General features: G+C 47.9%; 2 protein-coding genes across 2 annotated transcripts in view; one reads left to right on the forward strand and one right to left on the reverse strand.

Annotated features, from left to right (window-relative positions):
- ksr2 (kinase suppressor of ras 2) overlaps nucleotides 1–4244 on the forward strand; it is a 52554-nt gene extending 48310 nt beyond the window's left edge. Inside the window, exons 18-20 of the mRNA XM_062452111.1 lie at nucleotides 687–821; nucleotides 1643–1772; nucleotides 1898–4244. Coding sequence (XP_062308095.1) covers nucleotides 687–821; nucleotides 1643–1772; nucleotides 1898–2044 — 412 coding nt within the window. The 3' untranslated portion in view covers nucleotides 2045–4244. The remainder of the gene's footprint in view (nucleotides 1–686; nucleotides 822–1642; nucleotides 1773–1897) is intronic.
- Nucleotides 4245–6544: 2300 nt separating this feature from the next.
- tesca (tescalcin a) overlaps nucleotides 6545–19381 on the reverse strand; it is a 109193-nt gene continuing 96356 nt past the window's right edge. The window contains exon 9 of the mRNA XM_062451127.1: nucleotides 6545–6571. The gene's annotated coding sequence lies outside the window, so the exon portion shown is untranslated. The remainder of the gene's footprint in view (nucleotides 6572–19381) is intronic.

A 19381-nucleotide genomic window follows, 5' to 3' on the forward strand; every position in this document is an offset into this window, starting at 1 on the left:
TCTCCCTTTGCCAAGGCTGAGGGGGGAGCTGGGGGATTTGGTGGATATGCCAACCACCCACCGCTGGATGTGAGTCAGGTGGCTGAGCGGTGAGGGAGTCGGGCTAGTAATCTGAAGGTTGCCAGTTCGATTCCCGGCCGTGCCAAATGACGTTGTGTCCTTGGGCAAGGCACTTCACCCTACTTGCCTCGGGGGGAATGTTCCTGTAAGTTGCTCTGGATAAGCGCGTCTGCTAAATTACTAAATGTAAATGTGGCATGGTAGTACAATACATAACAACATCCTAACGATGTGTACAGTTAGAAGAACCTCTTATAGAAAGGGACATACCAGGGGGTTTTGAACCTGCAACTTCTTGATTTGCAGTCACTCGAGGGCTTTTTTCAACACAGTATCCACCTTAGCAACCGAGGGTATGAATCGCAACTCTAAAATGTGTTAATGGACTTCTAAGAAGTCTACAGCACTCCTGTAACATGGTGTACTGTATATTCTAATGAAAAGTCACAGTGGACATTTATAATGCTGTTAATAGCAATATGAACATAGTAATAGGTACCGGTCCAATAACTGAACTGAAATCCTTAAAAAGGTCACTTTTCGAATAAACGTAGAAAGGACCGGATGTTTTTTTGGAGAGCAGACACACCGGCCGTAAATCCAACTGTTGTGGTCTCCCTCCGCAGCAGACGGGAGGACAAGCTCAGGATCCCCAGCGGCTGGCTCTGTCACCTGGCTCCGGAGATCATCCGACAGCTCTCCCCCGACACCGAGGAGGACCAGCTCCCCTTCTCCAAGCAGTCAGACGTCTTTGCGTTCGGGTGAGTGCCTCTTTTTGTTTTTTTTTTTTCTTCTTCTTCGTCCTCCCGAGATCCAGGGATCCCGTCTCGCGAGCAAGGCCGTGGACATCCGCCGCGACCGGGCGTGTCACTTGTCGTCGTTGGAGGGGGGAGGGAGGAGTTGGAGTTGGAGAAAAGACTCGTCGCGCGCGCCTCAAGTCTTCCTCCGGGGATCTGCGTCGGCGATCGGCTCCCCCGAACCGCTTTTGTCTCGTGTCGTTTGTGGTGGTTCGACTGTTTGCTCCGGCTACGGCCCTGGTTCGTTATCATCTCCACCGCCTCTGTGGTGGAGGATGTTGGTGGATGTTGCTCTCTCGACTCCCAACACAATTGCATTTTCAGATGGTCTCCCATATGGAGACTTTGTCACTCGTTCCTTTTTTTCTCTCTCTCTCTTCCAGAGGGGCGGAGTGTCGACGCAATCTGTGCAGCTGCCGTGAGACTGGCATTCCCAGAGGTCACACCCACGGCGGGGGGTGGGGGGGGTGTGTGGGGGGTGGCGTTGTCACATCCTAAACTGACCCTTCTGTCTTTTAACGGTTGAAGTGTGCTATTTTCATGCCCCTCGCCCCAGTCGTCGACATAGCAGTTATGAGCGCGTGCCGAACGTCCAGTCAGAGTGACGCGTGCGCGACGCAAGAGAGGCTTTCGCGTCGCCCGATGTCGTATGCTGACCCCTTCAGAGTGCTCTGAACACTGTTGTTTCGCGATCACCTGCGCATTTTACGCGGATGATTTTCTGCTCGGATCCGACTCTTCGGAATGCTCGGTAGTAATAGCCCTTCTCTGTGGGATCCCTGCAGGACCATCTGGTACGAGCTGCATGCACGCGAGTGGCCTTACAAGAACCAGCCTGCTGAGGTGATCTTGTGGCAGGTGGGCAGCGGGATGAGGCCCAATCTCACCCAGATTGGCATGGGCAGAGAGATATCAGTAAGTGCTCTCGAACTGTTTGCTGTGGCGTGGTGCCGTCTTTAGTTGTTTGCGGGGGTTTTCCCGAAGACGCTCTCTCGTCTTGTCCTGGGTCTCTGACGTGGCTTCTGTCTGTGCTTCCCCAGGACATCTTGTTATTCTGCTGGGCCTTCGAACAAGAGGAGAGGCCGAGCTTCTCCAAGCTGGTGGAGCTGCTGGAGAAGCTGCCAAAGCGGAACCGTCGCCTCTCACACCCTGGGCACTTCTGGAAGTCAGCTGAGTATGTCAAATGAGCTAGGGACAACACAACCGCCCACTACCCCATGACTCGAACAACTCCTTAAGAGTCCCAGAGCTAGTCAAACCGCCTCAGACTGTCTTGAGTTTGTGGAGTGTCCGCATGTGTGTGTCAGAAACGGTTTGGTTTCTTGAATTCCCTTCGGTCTAGAAGTTTCCGCCTCCTTCTTGAACTCGCATCTTCTTTGGTTTATGATTTAATGACGTGGAAGATACATTTTGTTGGTTTCCTTTAAACGGACTGTTCTTTTTATAGTTTCTTCCCTGTATTTATTTGTGCTCCTCGTTTTGTAACGACACTTTGTCATGGTTCACGTCATTGTGTACTGAAAGAATGCATTTTTGAGAACAAACTGCTGTCTCTTTTGTTTTCCTTTCTTTTGGTGAAAAATCCGAATGAATGTCAATCTTTTACGAATTGTCAAATGTGTATTTTCAAACCATTGTCTTGCCATTTCCTCATGTCTGTCTGGTGTAACAGTAATCTGTTACCTCGTGGTGTCCCATGTGTGAATGTTCATGTATGTTTGCCTCTGAGCTTTTATCTTAAAGTAAAACATTATTATATACCGTTGAATGTGATAAACCTGCCATTCTGCTAGTGTGGATGGTAGGACAAGTACCTTGGTAGGAGACTGTTCTCCGATCGGCCTGTTGCTTTGATTATTGCCTGTGAACACTAGTGAGACGTTTTAGCTACAGCGCAGCAAACAGCTGTTGATTCATCACTCTTGACTCACTAGGACCTTTTCACGACAAAGTGAAAATGTCGACACTTGAATTGTATCTTGTTACAAACTCGCTCGCTAATCACACTGGAGAGAAGCTGTGAGTGAGTCCTTGGAGAAACACACGTGTATTGCTTCAGAGGTCGATGTTGGAATAGACATATTCGGCTCTGATTGTACGTTCGTTTATAGCATAATGCACATAACCATTTGTCAACCCACCTATTACAAAGCACTTTCCTCTCAGACACAATGACAGAAGTACATCCAGTGGTGAACACTGAAGGTACATGACATTGACGGGACCATTAGTAAATCATTTATCGTCCTGATCGATTTAGCAGCGATAACTGAATTTGAAGTGATTTGCGGAGGAAGTTAGAATCAATATTGACATTGTCAGAGTTTCCAAATCCGTAATTCTATTTGTTTGCCTCTCTGGCGCGCGGTCAAGATAGTGAACCTTGTAACTTCCCTTTTCCACAGCCGACAAAACATATCAATGCACTGACCATAGCCATGTTTTGTATTTCACATATATTTAAAAAACACTGACCGTGTGTGGAACATAGGAAGACTAAGGCGTACCACAGTGGGGACACGTGTCAGGGTAGGTGCTGTATACTTGCTTTTCAATCTTTACAAACAAGTCTCGTAGACACAGACCATTCAATCATGTAAAGAGCCTCTACGTCATTATACACACATCTACCGGTGTTGGAAATGCATACAAACAACTTGCTGCTGATTTTTGGAGTACATCTGTCTATTTTGGAATTGCTGGAATTCATATTTGTACTGTTGATAACTTTTAAGTGCATGAGATGGACCAGAAAGATATATTCTTGTTGTTATGAATAATGGGACCCTTCAGCGCGATATCTCTAACCCCACGTGATCACTCTGTTGTACTGTAAATAACACCAACACATGAAATGGTAACAGCTGAAGTTTTATCACGGTTATACTGCAGGCTTTGTAAAAAAATGTTTTAAAAAGCGATGTTTAAGAGAATGATTGCTATATTATATTTATACAGTATAATGACCCTATTGTGAAAAGAACTAGCAACATGCGCATATCCTGGAGAACAGAGTAGAACACAAATATGAGAAACATTTAGTGCCAAGTGTACATACCAGATTGTAGACCTCGTTTTATCGACATTTGCCGTAATTCAATATTCCATGTGAACTTTGACCTATTTTTTATGTACGAATTGTGTTGTGCTTTTGTCGTATTTTTTGTTGGTTTCACTTTAATTTCTTCATTTTTCCTTCTGATATTGAATAGCATTGATACTGTGTTTCTTTTTTCTGATTGAGTCCTTGTATTGTAGAGTATAGTTCCAAACAGCTTGTATTAAATGATGCCTTATGGTTCATGGCTTAGAGACTGGTAGACTTGATCACAAGCTATTTTTTGCACTCATGTATGACAATAAAAGATGTTTTCATTTTGGACTTTTTTCGTTTGTTTTTGGTCATCTTTTATCTTCCCCTCTCCTTTTCCATGTTTCACGTTTCTTTAAACAACAACAAAAACACAGATTCAAACCGAACTCAAAGTCACAACGCATTACCCTTGTGCCACCAAATGTGCATAAATAATGAAATCCAAATATGACAATGCAAATATGAATAGGGTCAGAGAATAATGACTTAATATTACTACATAAATATGACTTTGAACAGAAACGATATCCTGAGAACATACGTAGACTCCCCCCGCCCCCCCCCCCCTCCAATTCCAGGATGATGGCTCATAGTGAGTGTCCTGCATGCTTATCCAAACATTTACATTGTATAGCAAGAAGTCCCTCTAGTTTATATCCTCCTAAGATGTCACTGGCAGCAATAGAGGGCTGGTTAGCCCTGTGTGTCTCTGGGCTTCTCAGGGACAGAAACAGAGGGCTGTGGGGCTTTTTTCATTCATAGATTTACTTTCCTGACGACCAGTCAGACCCCCATCTCCTCTCTGACCACGCTTCACCCTCCTCCCCTGAGACACATGCAGACTGAGAGCAGAGGAGAACAGGCCGCGGCTAAGCTGTGCCGTCGCATAAATGTTCCAATAACACATTCCCCCCGAGAGACGGCAGGCTGGCAATGCTATCCCATAGCTGGTCTGAATGACAGCCTCTGTAGGTATATATATAATATATAAAATATATACTGTATATTATGCATTTATTTGTGTCCGTGTGTGTGGCCAGCTTGGCTTCCGGCAAGGGGATGTCAGACCTGGGACCCAGAGGCTGGAGGAAGAGAGATGAGAGATGAGGAGGAGGGGTGGAGGAGGAGGAGTGGACAAGCAGAGGGGAGGAGAGGTGGGGGGACGGAGGAGGAGGGGAGGGAGGGTGAGAACAGCAGTGTTCCACAGCTGCCATTGAGTTCATCTTTACCTGCAGCTGCAGTGCATCCCCCCCTCCCCCCCAGGAGAGAATCAGGACTTCCCAGAGAGCTCCAACCCAGCTGAGACCAACACCAGAAGTAGACTCCAAAAACTCAATCTGTTACCCTTGAATCAAACACGAGACTGTCTCGTACAGGATTCATGTACACATTGGTGGCCAGGGGTGTGTTGGTGAGGAACAGCCTTCAGTGCTCCAAAGTCATGACAGAACCAGGGTCTGCTTCTCTAATGACTTCTAATCTAATTGTAGTCACATAATTAGTCCCAGTGTCTCTGTGTTTCTAAGCATACATTACAGTAAACAGCTCACGTTTCTCCTGTACATAGAACACATGTTCATCATTCCCCTGTAAATACCCTCTAATAGTATGGCGCTCCTGAGAGGACACGGGTCCTTAGAAGGCCGTCATTGGTGACATCATATCCTGCTAACCAGCGATTCATTTGCAGGTCCATCAAGGGCATAGAACCTCCAACAATCTAAAGTCTATGGAACCAAGGCAACCTTATAGGAGAAGATACAATCGTGGTGTCCTTCTATTAAAGTACTTGGCACACTCAACATGATGTCAAAAATATAAAATAACCTAAAAGTGGATCAAACTAGAATTTCTTTCTGTTGTTTTTTCTGTAAGTTTTTTTCCCTCCACATGACCCTTTGTTGAAACGTTTTGATGTTTCTGTGATATATTTTCTCTCCTCCTCCCATTTCTCTTCAGTTATATCCATCCTTACGTTGTCATACTGTGTGTGAGCTCAACGCAGACACACCAAAGGCTGCAGGTAAACACATTTCGTTTCTAAATCCTGTCCTGCTTGTTCCGGTCGAATTCGAGGTAAATGTTAGCACAGAGAAAGAGCAAGCGCTTGACACACACCATGTGTAAACCCCCAGCTTAAGTCAGTCAAATACCTTTGCTTTAAAGTGTGGAGTTAAATAAGTTATTGTACTGCTACAAGGTTTCATGCAGAGGTTTGACAATAGGAGCAGGACAATGAGTCATTTACGTTTTCTCTATAGCTTCAGAAGCGGCTAATTTAGCATAACAAATGAGCCGGAGGACTCAGAAGCTCTGGAGTGTGTGGGCTAGTTCTTTCTTCACTTGAAGACACCCACATATTTGACTTATCTTGAGAAGTTCTCCCATTCAGAGGCGTGTTAACCCTTGTGTTATCTTCGGGTCATTCTGACCCATCAGTCATTGTGACCCACCGTCGTATTGCGACAGATTTACCGCATACAAAGCCAAAGTGAAGCATTTTCTTTTAACCGTTGGGCTGTCTCAGACCCCCCACATTGCAAAGGTTAAAAGAAAATTATTTTAATTTGTTTTTGTATTGGGTAAAATTGGGTAAACACAACGATGGTTCGTTATGAACCTTTGGGTCATGTGACCCGAAGGCAGCACGAGGGTTAAGGCAAAGTGTGGAGCAGGGAGGCCGAAAGACAGGAGAGAGGAGTCTGGAGAGATAATCGCTTGCCGAACCCACTCGGTCAGCTGAAGATTCCTGAAAATGTCTCCCTGAAGCCAGGAGCTGCTCTCATTCATGTGACGAGGTGTCTGGATGCCTCTGGGGTTCCCACACACTTCGGGAAGAACACCTGTGTGCTTTCTGGAGCATCCAGAAACATCTGGGCACCACCCTGAGGCAGGGAAGGAAGAGAGAGACGTTCCCGTCCGGCGTGGTCTTCCATCTCGAAGCTGCGTCTCCTCCGTCGAGGTGGCCCTCCCGCCTGTCCACCAGGGACCCGACGTCACAGCATCCTCGCGTGTTTGTTTGGGGATTGGGGCTCGCGGGGCGAATTTGAGCGGAAGGACCGGTTAGCAAGCGGAATAGCTTCCCCTCTGAACTGTATAATCCGAAAATAAGCCTTATGTAATCCAGAGAGGATGTGACGGGGTCTTCCCCTCCAGCACGCCCTGCATTCCTCCATCTGTCAGCTGGAGGGCCACTGTTCCTGGCCAGGAGCCCACATTACCCATGTTCATGCAGATCTGTCTGACACTAAGCTGCATTCTCTGAACAGACAGCAAACATCGTAACAGTAGAACTTGCACTAAGAACTCGGTGAGACGATTTAGCAGGCACTAGATGTCCCCTGATCCAAAGCGGATCATTAATTCAACATCTCTTTTTATAATTCTGTAATTATAACCCAGTCACGCTGTCCCAGGGGGAGGTTCTGTTTGTGTGTGTTTGTTTTTTTTCTCCCCGTGCTTGTGTTTATCTGTGTGTGTGTTTGGTTTGGTTTGGTTGTGCGTTTGCGTTGGTTAGGACTTTCCGCGGTTGGCCTCGTGGCGTGAGGCAGGGCTGTGCGCTAACACACACACTGATCTGATGCTGTCTCTGTTCCTCCTCTCCTCTCCTGTCCCCCTCCCCCAACCCACCCTCCCCTCTCCGTCTCCAGGCTGTGAACGAGCCACCGTGGGACCTGGGTCTGTGCGTGATGCCCGTCCCCTGCTCCAGCACCAGGAGCTGCGCTGTCCCTGCCTCTTCCTCCGCCCTGCTCCCCCCCCCCCCCGAACCCAAACTCACCCTCCCTCCCTCCCCTCCCTCCCTCTCCCCCTCCCTCCCTCCCCTCCCTCTCCCTACCTCCTGCTGGAGTCCTAGCGCTGTGTCTGTCCTGGGGAGGCATCGAGGTCTCCCCAGGGTGGGGGGCGAGGCCTGAGGTCAGGACAGACTCCAGGGACGATGCCTTTTTTCTCCACTCTATGCCTGAAACGTTTCCTGCTACGACATCCCGAACCGTTCATCCAATGGCATCTTTGCTCTCGTTCACCCCTCCCGGCCCCATTCCACCCGGCACACTTCAGAGGTCTGAAGCCGCTGACATGGGAGTCAACGTCAGTGGACCTCGGATAGGGTGGATTTACAGCCGACTGTTTGTTGATTGGATGAGCGTCTGCAGACAGTCGAAAGTGTCTCCTTCTCATCTCTCCATCTCATCTCTCCATCTCCACTCTCCATCTCACCATCTCTTAATCTCATCTCCGCATCCCCGGGACTGTTTGTCCATTCTAAACTGTGGAAGTTAGCAGGAAATATAATCCCTGCTGCCTTTTTCCTGTCAACGCTTTTTTAAATAACTGAGGATGCGGCCGTTAAAAAGCTAAGTGTCTTCATAAAAAGTGTGTGATGAGGCGGGGGGGACGGGGGGACGGGACAGAAACCCTTCGCCCCCGCAGTGAACTGTCAATCAGCTGTAGCTGACTTGAATATGCACTGTGTGTGGGCAGCGTGTGTGTGTGTGCGCGCGCGAAAGAGAGAGTTTACAAATGAGGTCTCCTCTCCCCTTTATCCTGGAAGCAATTTCCCATCAACTCCCTCGGTTCGGTCAAACACACAGTTGCTAACAATCTGCTGTTGTGTGTGTGTGTTGGCGGGGGGGTGAGGCTGGACAGAAGGTATCCTATTTCAGCAAGGACATGTGACTCACCTGTTTCAATCCCCATCTGTACAGTAACTGCATGTTGATATGAACGGATGCACATTAACGGGCGGGCCTTCGAATAAGACGGACGCAAACAGCGAAACGTTTTCACAAGGGTCCAACAATTTAGCCATCCAATCAGCCGCGGTGCAGCGATAGATCACCAAACTGCCCGAGCTGAATCCATCGAATGAAGGATTGTTCTCCGAGCACACAGGCAGCAGGTACATCTGTGCCCCTGCCTGAATGCTGGAACATCACAATTATCCTATTCCTGCAGTGCCATGCAGAGTCGACAGATATAACCGAGGTTAGGGGACCTGTTTGTACAACTTCTGCGTGCAAATGGGAGAATACAGCTAGAGGGACACGACTAATTGGGCTCTGTGTGTGTGCTTGATTCATTGAACATGCCACCACTAAAGGAGACCCGATGAGTTTTTCCATCGACATGAAAGTGGGTCTGGAGGTGATGAACGTGTGGAGTCTGAGCCCCCTCACTGTGTCACGTCGTCTGGAAACACACGCGACGCACACCGCCCAGGATTTGATGACATTTGACGTTTGACGGCATTGCCAAGCAACAGTTGGTGGGAGAGGGAGTGATTAAGGAGAACTCTTTGTGATTGGGGTTCTTCATTAGCCTCCTGATGCATTCACTGCAGCAGCACTTAAAGCAGCATTGACACACACACACACACACACCCGACCCCCCAGGCCTCCTCCTCCCCAATCAAATACAAATCAAATGTATTTGTATAGCCCTTTTTACAAGCAATGTCAAAGAGGGCCTCACATACGCCCATAGAACTGCCCCTCATCGACCTAAACCGTCCAACCTGGTAGTGATCTGTAGAAGCGGATGATCCTCTCATCCATGAATCATTGTTTATCCCACTTTGCGCGCCTCACGTCCCTCCTCCTTTAAAAACCCTCCGTCGTAACATATGATGTGAAGCACGCGGTCCGTGCCCTCTGCTGGGGAACGTGCCAACGCGGCCACGCCGGAACCAGAGCATCGCTGTGATGTGTTCGGCGGCAGTGCGCTCTCGCTCTCTCGCACGGTTTCGCCCCCGAGGAACGACGCGGCCTCGACTGTCTTCCCGTCTCTTCATCTGGAAACATTCGTATGTTCTTAACCGAACGCCTGGGGAACTTTGGGGTTGGGGGGGTGGAGGGTTGGAAGAGGTTTGGGGAGGTTTGTGGTGCAGTATGACAGTATGGGGCAGTATGAGGCAGTATGAGGCAGTATGAGGTATTATGAGGCAGTATGGCGCAGTATGAGGCAGTATGGGGCAGTATGAGGCAGTATGAGGGAGTATGAGGCAGTATGAGGCAGTATGGGGCAGTATGACAGTATGGGGCAGTATGACAGTATGAGGCAGTAAGGGGCAGTATGAGTCAGTATGAGGCAGTATGAGTCAGTATGGGGCAGTATGGTGCAGTATGACAGTATGGGGGGTATGAGGCAGTATGAGGTATTATGAGGCAGTATGGCGCAGTATGAGGCAGTATGGGGCAGTATGAGGGAGTATGAGGCAGTATGAGGCAGTATGGGGCAGTATGACAGTATGAGGCAGTATGGGGCAGTATGAGGCAGTATGAGGGAGTATGAGGCAGTATGAGGCAGTATGGGGCAGTATGACAGTATGGGGCAGTATGAGGCAGTAAGGGGCAGTATGAGGCAGTATGAGGCAGTATGGGGCAGTATGACAGTATGGGGCAGTATGAGGCAGTATGAGGCAGTATGAGGCAGCATGGGGCAGTATGAGGCAGTATGAGACAGTATGAGGAAGAAGTGGGAGGATCCTGGGAGAGAGACAGGTAGCAGGCAGACCTGGAGCTCCTGAATGCAGTTCCCCCCCCACCTCCCAGAGACACAGGTCCAACTCAGGACTGGGTGCAACCTAAACCAAAACAGGAAGTCCTCATCGCAGTAGAGTGGGCAAGCAAAGGCACCAGCTCTCTATCCCATAGCACAAGCCTTCCTATAGGAAGCACAGGGCAACGCGAACAAAATGCTTTGGTTTGGCTTGTCACAGATTCAAGGAGACGGGGGAAGCACAATCACCAGCACAGCAAGAGCAGCTTTGCTGGGAATGCAGATAAATCTGCTCGGATGAGATATTTTTGTTAGGATGCTAATTAGATGCTGCACCACATGATGAAGAGAAAAAAACAACAACAATGTAAACAAGCGACCCAAAGGAAGCAACCTTATCACAACAGGAGCAGCTTAGGAGCTGTGTGATCTAAAGGAAGTGGTAGTTAATGCTCTTCTGTTAATTCACACCGTGCGTCTCTCTCTCTCTCTCTTTCGCTCTCACTCTCTCTCTCTCTCTGGCTGACTGTTAAATAAAGGACTGTGATCTGGTGTTATGCACAAGGGCTTCAAACAAGTGTACTGTGTTTTTTTTCTTCGTGAAAAGAGAGATTTGGGGTTCTACGTCTTTGGTGTTGAGGTATAGATCCAATTAGGCCAACCACCTGCTGTACCCCAGAACAATTTCTCTGGAGAATGTACTGAAGTACATAGGAGAGACCCGCCGTCTCTACTCCTGGATGAGATGTTTCAACGTTAATAAGCAGACGTGTTTACTCCTGCTCCTTTGAAAATGTCAACAAATGGGACGTTTCCTGCTGGAGACTCATATCCTAATTCGTTAAAAGAGTACACCATTTTGTTGTCTGTCCCGACGTCGTCGTCGATTCGAATGTCTGCATACCTCCCTTGAAGACTATACCTCCGGCCACTTGACTGTGAGTCGCCTCAGTTGGAAAGTCTGCTCCTCTATGCTACCGCGTCGATTTCGTCATCATCATCATCCTCCTCCGCATCATCACCTTCGCCATCTTCGTCATCTTCCTCGTCATCTTCCTTATTTTCACGATATTCTGTGTCCGCTCTTTCTGGTGTTAATGTATTTGAGGGAGCACATTTTGTTTCATCTGACAAGATTTACATTTGTATATTTGTACAGTGGAGTTTATAACGTTTTTTACCCTTCCAAGGTATTTAGTTCCTGCTGTTTAACTGAATGTCGGTGATTCCAACTTGCAGGCCTTGTTACAGAGTTTGTGTTCCTTTGTGCAACATTTTGTTTTGTTCTATGGTCCAGAGGAGAAACTCTGCCATTAAAGACTTTAAAAGATATTCTTCTACTTGTGAAGTCTATATTCTCAAATCAAATCAGTTTGTTTCTTGTGTTCTCTAAAGCACAGTCATGCAGAAACAAAGAAAAAAATGTTTTCCTGTACAAGGGTATTGGCTTCATTATGTCAACTCATGCCGATTCTAACTATCATATTTTCAATCAAGGTGGTGTTGATGATTGTCTCTCAGTCTCTGTGTATCTCCCAGAGTTCTGAGTAGTGCCGGTTGAAGTATATTACAAACAGGATGTGAGTCATATTTAGCCTCAAGACATCATTAATGTTGCCATTAAAGTTGCTAATTTCCAATCGTGTTGTGATTAAAAAGTAGAAAGTTCATTTATTATTCTCTTGATATTGACCAGGGTTGGATTTAATAACGGTATTTGAAGTTCATCAGGCAGAAGCTTCCTAGCTGCTGGCAATCACTGAATGACAAGATACCTCGTGAATCCTCCCACAGCTCTGCCTCCCCCTCTTTCTCTTCCTCCACTTCTGTCTTTCTTTTCTTCCTCCCCCGCCACATTCTCCTTCTCTTCCACCTCCTCTTCCTCCATCTTTTCCTCTCCTCTTCCTCTTCCCCGCTTCCTCACCTCCTCTTCCACCTCCTCTTCCTCCTCCTCTCACTCCTCTTCCTCCTTCTCGTCCTCTTCCTCCTCCTCTCACCCCTCTTCTTTTTCCTTCTACCGCACCTCTTGCTCCTCCTACTTCTCTTCCTCTTCCCGACTTCCTCCTCCTTCTCCCCTTCCTCTTCCTCTTCCACCTCCACCTCCTCCTTCTCTCCTGTCTGGAAGGGAATCCGAGCTTTCGAAGCAAAATCAGATCTAGAGAAAAAAAATGGACAAACCCCATTTCTACTATTCACTCAATCACAGTATGCAAGAAAGCATAGCTCAACTGCTTGTTCCATATCAAAGACAACATATGCACTGATGAATGAACCCCGGTAGAGCAGCGACACTCTGAGCTGCCGGGCGTGTGTGTATGAGGACTCCAGTCTTCGGGATGATCGTACATTCTGTCCAGCGTGTTTCTATCCTTGACGGAGCGGTGTCATCACGAGACGTCTCCCCTCTCTCCTGGGTCCCCAGTCTGAAGCACAAGGAAGGACCTCAGACTTCCACGCTGTCTGCCTAATCTCTGTTCTGTCTTGTGAAGCTCGGCTATGAGACGACATACAGGGTACAGCAGGCACAGCGAAATAAGAAGGACAAAGTGACACGGCGACAATATGGTAAAAAGGTCTTTCATGGGACACAGTGGAATCGATTCTTTGTCCCTCTAAATGTTCTCTCAGCCTTCCACTAAACGGTTGTTTAGTTCCTGTTTCACAATGACACAAAGTTCAGTTACAGTTCAACTTGGCTTTGAGATCCAGCTGCTCCTGTGTTCACACAGATGGCGAGGAGTAACTGCAAGTGTCGACTACAGAAGCATTTAACCTCTGCTTTAAACAGGTGAGATTGGAGGGTTTTAAACAGGTGAGATTGGAGGGTTTTAAACAGGTGAGATTGGAGGGTTTTAACAGGTGTTGAGTGATTGGAGGGTTTTAAACAGGTGAGATTGGAGGGTTTTAAACAGGTGAGATTGGAGGTTTTAAACAGGTGAGATTGGAGGGTTTTAAACAGGTGAGATTGGTGGTGAAACCAGCCGAATGATAAACGGACGTGCATGGTCGCTCTTCGCGAAAGTCAGTTGTGACCAAACCTTTTCTTGGGCGCGGGGGGTGGGGGGGGGGGCTCAGTGGGCTCTTAGGAGACTGGAGAGAATTGTGAACCAGGTCAGTCAACCGTGAAAGACGACAAATGTACGACCAATGTATAATGTATATATATATATATATATATATACAAACATACATCAAATATCAAACGTGGACGCTCATAGCAATTTGTGTGACCCCCCCCTCAGAGTTTGAGCCAGGCCCAGAGTCACACTGCGCTGGGAGGACAGAGTTCCTGTCACTCCCAGATGAACGACACACTCAGACAGACGTCGACACCTGCCGAGGGAGATGAACGTCACTCTTCCTCTTCCATTTAAATGTTTCACCCTGACCAAACAGTGCTTAACAGCTACTAAATTCAAATCACTGATGTGGGGATGGCGTGGAATAGGCTACATTAAATGGTCAGGGATATAACTGAATTAGTTACATTATTCTTATTAGAACTCCTCACTCATACACACTCAGGAACTCTAGTTTGGCTCGTGGTTTTATCATGAACACATCTGGATTGGGTTCACCCTGCCTTAGTGGGAGTTGATGAGACTGTGGTTGTTATGTGAGTGACGTCACCATCATGGCTGAGGGTTCCAGACAGCCCACCGTGGCTCTCCGAGGTAAACCAGAGGTCTGGGTGCACCCCGAAGGACCACGTCTTGGGCCCTCGGGAGGTCCCTCAGAGACGTTCAGTCAACCTCAGCCGTTCCTCTGAGATTTCTGCAGCGGAGGCGGATGCAAAGAGCCTCACAACGAACGACAGGAGTGACCTTTCTGAGGGAGACGAGGCCCACTGAAGCTGTTTTTCTGACAGCTCGGTTCAGAGAGAGCTTTAGCAGAAGAGAAGCAGAGATACAAGGATGCTGATGTGTCTCTTTGCATTCAGGAGGACATATGGGGGGGCTAAAATTAGGTCTTTATCTGTTTGGTGAGGGGAATATGTCGGTAAGTTAGTGTGATAAAGCTTTTTCGCTTCGTTGATGCATGACGCCCTGGTCATTGTTTACTGTAATGATGAAGCGGGTGAAAAATGTAAACTTTTTCACTCTGGTATCGTTTGGTTTCTGAAATAAACCTATGTCAGGACTACTGACCATGCATGGGCAGCACTTTGACCTTGTTAGCTCATTGATGTCTATGATCTTTTGCAGCGCCACACATTGCGTGGCGCCTACCTGTAAAATAGGAGTTTTGCTCACCTAATATAAAGTTCTCAAAAACGATAGTTTGCAATGAGTTTCTCTCCCAGCATGATTAATAGATTCCAAAAGTAAACGGTTCTCCCTCCCTTGGAACTCATTATAGGCTAAGACGTTTTAGCACCCATTAATAGTACTCATTTAACCATGAAATGGTGAAAGGACACTTTTGGGAGACATTAGGAGAACACATTTAGGTAATTTTCATCTGTATGTTTACCAACGTGTTTCACAACAATTGAGCAGATACAATTCTGCAGCAGATCCTGTGGAAGCCATTTTGAGAGCCAACCGTTCCACTTGTTCTTGGGTTGGGCTGTTAGAGTTGGTGTTGCACTTACAATGGCCGTGCCCTGCTGTTTAGTTCTTGTTTTTCCCTGCCCTAGTGTTCGGTGTCTCCCTGGTGTGCTTTCCGGTCCTGGTCTCGTCTCTCTTTCCTGTCTCCCTGCACCTCCTGTGTCTCGTTCCAATCACCCAGCTGTTGTCAGTTGTGTATTCACCCGCCCTGTATATCTGTTTGCGCCCTGTGTCAGTCTTTGTCGTATTGGCATTAGCCGTTTGAGAACCCTACCTGTTACCAGTTGAAGAATAAAGAGAGAGAGAGATGTTATGGAGTCCTGCCTGCCTGCCTGTCCTGCCTGTCCTGCCTGTGTTTGAGTCCTACCTACCCCTGCACCCACACCGTGACAGAGGGGATCACATTGTTGAGCAAAACCTTCAACTTTTGACAGGCTTGCAAATAGTTACCATGGAAATGAAGCGCAGCATCCATCTCTGTTGCGCCTTAGTTCTCAACTCGTGGTTGCATTCATTCTGCCTTCGGGGTTACTGAAGTGAATTGACTCCAATGAGGACGATCAGGTAAACAATGACGCTTCTTCCTGTACCCGATCCTGTAGATTAAACCACTCTTCCAATTTGGGACTGCTGTGAGCTGTGACTGCAGAGCTGGTTTTCAGAACCTGGGAGGGACTGGGGCTGGGGAGAGGAAGAGGGGGGTGCAGAGGCTAAGCATACTTCCTGCCTGAATGAGCATGCACGATTCCCCTGCTCTGGCTCGTCCTCCACATGCTCCCCCCGGAGGCCTACGGGAAAGGGCTCCTTCGCTGCTCCCACACCGAGCCTGCGTCCACCCGCCGAACAGCCCGCCCCGGCACTGCCAAGCACGGAGACCCGGGAGGGGGAACGGCACATCCCCGCTCAAACGGTTGCCCCCGAGGTCCTCTTAATCTCCAGCCTTCCTCTCCATGTGGCTGACGGCTCCTCGGCGAGATCGATCCATTGGATCCGGGAGGCCGTGGGTGCCGTGGAGCCGGGACGGAGCGGTGGGTGTTTTCTCGAGGCGGTGCGATAGACCCCCTGTGTGTCTCGAGAGAGAGAAGCGTGACGCCAGCCGTTTCTCTCTGGCACAACGCTGCTTGTTTTCTCTCTCTTCTTCTTCTCCTTCAGATCGAGCGATCCCGCTGTCGTCCCCTCCGGCTTCACCTCTCATGTTTACGAATCGCATCAGAACAAGACGCGTTCTGGGCACCGCTGCCCCGAAGGAAAAGGAATGATTGCTGGCGCCCCCTCTCTTGTTGATGTAGAGGCCTCCATGGCAGCTTTGCTGCGAAACGTCGATACTCTTTGCATGTCAGAGACGATCACTTATCCACTTCTTTTACACCATACAGGCTAATGCAGTTGCCAAGGACTAAAGACACACAAAAACATAACATTATACTTAGATGATGTCACTGAAACTAACACTCAGTGGTAGTTTTTCTTCAATAAATCTTTAAGTTTGGGTTTACTTCGAGCCAACAATCTCCCAATGTACAGTATATTAGTCAACCTTAATCAGTCACAGTTGGTAGAAATGCGATATTTCTTTATTGAGCAAAAACGCCTCACTATGCTGTACTAAAACGTACTTGCTAACCGGTTAATTTTTGGCTAACAGTAAAGATTTGTTTGTAACAGCTGTCGATACCGAACGCAGGCGGACTCAACACTGTCCCTACCTAGATGCAATACGCACAATTGAAAAGTTGCCATAGTAACCAGAGGTAGATTTGATTTAAAAGTGAAAGCATGTAAATTAACCAGTCGATCTACGTTCCTACCCTCACCTATGGTCACGAACTGTGGGTAGTGACCGAAAGAACGAGATCGCGAATACAAGCGGCCGAAATGAGTTTTCTCCGCAGGGTGTCCGGCTCTCCCTTAGAGATAGGGTGAGAAGCTCGGTCATCCGGGAGGGGCTTAGAGGAGAACCGCTGCTCCTCCGCGTCGAGAGGGGCCAGTTGAGGTGGCTCGGGCATCTGATAAGGATGCCTCCTGGACGCCTCCCTGGTGAGGTGTTCTGGGCACGTCCCACTGGGAGAGGCCCCGGGGAAGACCCAGGACACGCTGGAGGGACTATGTCTCTCGGCTGGCCTGGGAACGCCTCGGGGTCCCCAGGAAGAGCTGATGGAAGTGGCCGGGGAGAGGGAAGTCTGGGCCTCCCTGCTTAGGTTGCTGCCCCCGCGACCGACCCCCCGGACAAGCGGAAGATGATGGATGGATGGATGGAGCATGTAAATTGTACGTGCCCAATTAAGTGAGATCCCTATATGTAGTCTGACATTTATAAAAAATTATAGAGAGGAGGTAAGGAAGTGGTATTTAACAAAGAAATTACAAATGTTTATTAGTCAAGGCATCCAGAGACATGCTAATGAGGATGATGCCATACTGAATATGTAGGCACTTTACATTTGCCAGTCAAGCTGTCACCATCCTTTTGTGCAAAGCTACAGAAATCAGCAGAACTGCTTGTATGATTGTACAAACTCTGCCTATTGGGTTTATATTCAGGGGGTTGGAAGGGTGGAAGCTATCATGCAAGTCTTCAGATGCGCAGTGGACTCTCTCTCCTTCAGTCTTACAGACGTGACATTGTCTTTTTTTCCTCTCTGCTACCTCCAACTTTCTCCACACGCTCTCCTCTTTCTCTCTTTCTCCCTCCCTCTGCATACCCTTGCTTTCTGTGTCTCGGTTTCTCTCTCTCTCTCTCCTCTCTCTCTCTCTCTCTCTCTCTCTCTCTCTCTCTCTCTCTCTCTCTCTCTCTCTCTCAAGATTTCCAAGACATCTACCATTGTCCATCTGCACTGTGAAGCGCCGTCCTATGAGTTCTGAAGCATTTGGTTGAATCTGAGCAGATAATATTGCCAGAAACACTTCAGAATTCATCCTACTGCTTTTGTCAGCAGTCCCATCATCGATAAATACAAGGGAACCAGTTCCATTGGCAGCCATACATGCCCACGCCATAACACTACCTCCACCATGCTTCACTGATGAGGTGGTATGCTTTGATCATGAGCAGTTCCTTCCCTTCTCCATACTCTTCTCTTCCCATCATTCTGGTACAAGTTGATCTTGGTCTCCTCTGTCCATAGGATGTTGTTCCAGAACTGTACAGGCTCTTTTAGATGTTTTTTGGCAAACTCTAATCTGGTCTTCCTGTTTTGAGACTCACCAATGGTTTACATCTTGTGGTGAACCCTCTGTATTTACTCTGGTGAAGTCTTCTCTTAATTTTGACTTTGACACAGATACGCCTACCTCCTGGAGAGTGTTCTTGATCTGGCCAACTGTTGTGAAGGGGTTTTTCTTCACCAGGGAAAGAATTCTTCTGTCATCCACCACAGTTGTTTTCCGTGGTCTTCCGGGTCTTTTGGTGTTGCTGAGCTCACCAGTGCGTTCTTTCTTTTAAGAATGTACCAAACAGTTGATTGAGCCACACCTAATGTTTTTGCTATCTCTCTGATAGGTTTGTTTTGATTTTTCAGCCTAACGATGGCTTGCTTCACTGATGGTGACAGCTCTTGGACTTCATATTGAGAGTTGACAGCAACAGATTCCAAACACAAATACCATACTTGAAATGACTCTAGACCTTTTATCTGCTCCTTGTCAATGAAATAACGAACTCCCATGAGGGAATAACATACACTGGCCATGGAACAGCTGAGCAGCCCAATTGTCCAATTACTTTTGGTCCCTTAAAAAGGGGGGGGCCACATATAAAATGTATTGTAATTCCTACACCGTAGGAGAGAGCTATATATGTGGAGAGAGAAAAAGAGAAAGAGCAGAGAAATTGAGGAGAGGAGAAGAGATAAAGGGAGATATGTAGAGAATGAGACAGAAGAGAGAGAAAGAGAGAGAGAGAGAGAGAGACAGAGAGAGAGAGAGAGAGAGAGAGAGAGAAAGGAGAGAGAGAGAGAGAGAGAGAGAGAGAGAGAGAGAGAGAGAGAGAGAGAGAGAGAGAGAGAGAGAGAGAGAGAGAGAGAGAGAGAGAGAGAGAAAGAGAGAGAGACTGCAGGGTAAGGGTGTATGTATAAAAAGTAACAGATGTAATTTTAGTCTGGGAGTCTTAATGGAGGGCGCTGCTGTGAGTGGAGGGCTAAGCAGGGGCTTTGGTAGTGATGAGTGTGGTGTGTGGCTTTATTAGAGGGACAGATGGTCCCACTCTGGCAGGAAGTGATTGACATAATGACACGACCGGGCTCCGTGTGTGTGCTGTGTGTGAGAGAAAGAGTGCGCGCGCGTGTGCGTTTGTATGCAACGGGTTTCTGCGTGCGAGCACGAGTTGGCGCGCTTCAGTGTGTGCGCGCGTTGTGTGTGTGCGCGCCACATGTGCGTATGTTTTTGTC

The sequence above is a fragment of the Osmerus eperlanus genome, chromosome 25, assembly GCF_963692335.1.
Source record: "Osmerus eperlanus chromosome 25, fOsmEpe2.1, whole genome shotgun sequence".
NCBI classification, from domain to species: domain Eukaryota; kingdom Metazoa; phylum Chordata; class Actinopteri; order Osmeriformes; family Osmeridae; genus Osmerus; species Osmerus eperlanus.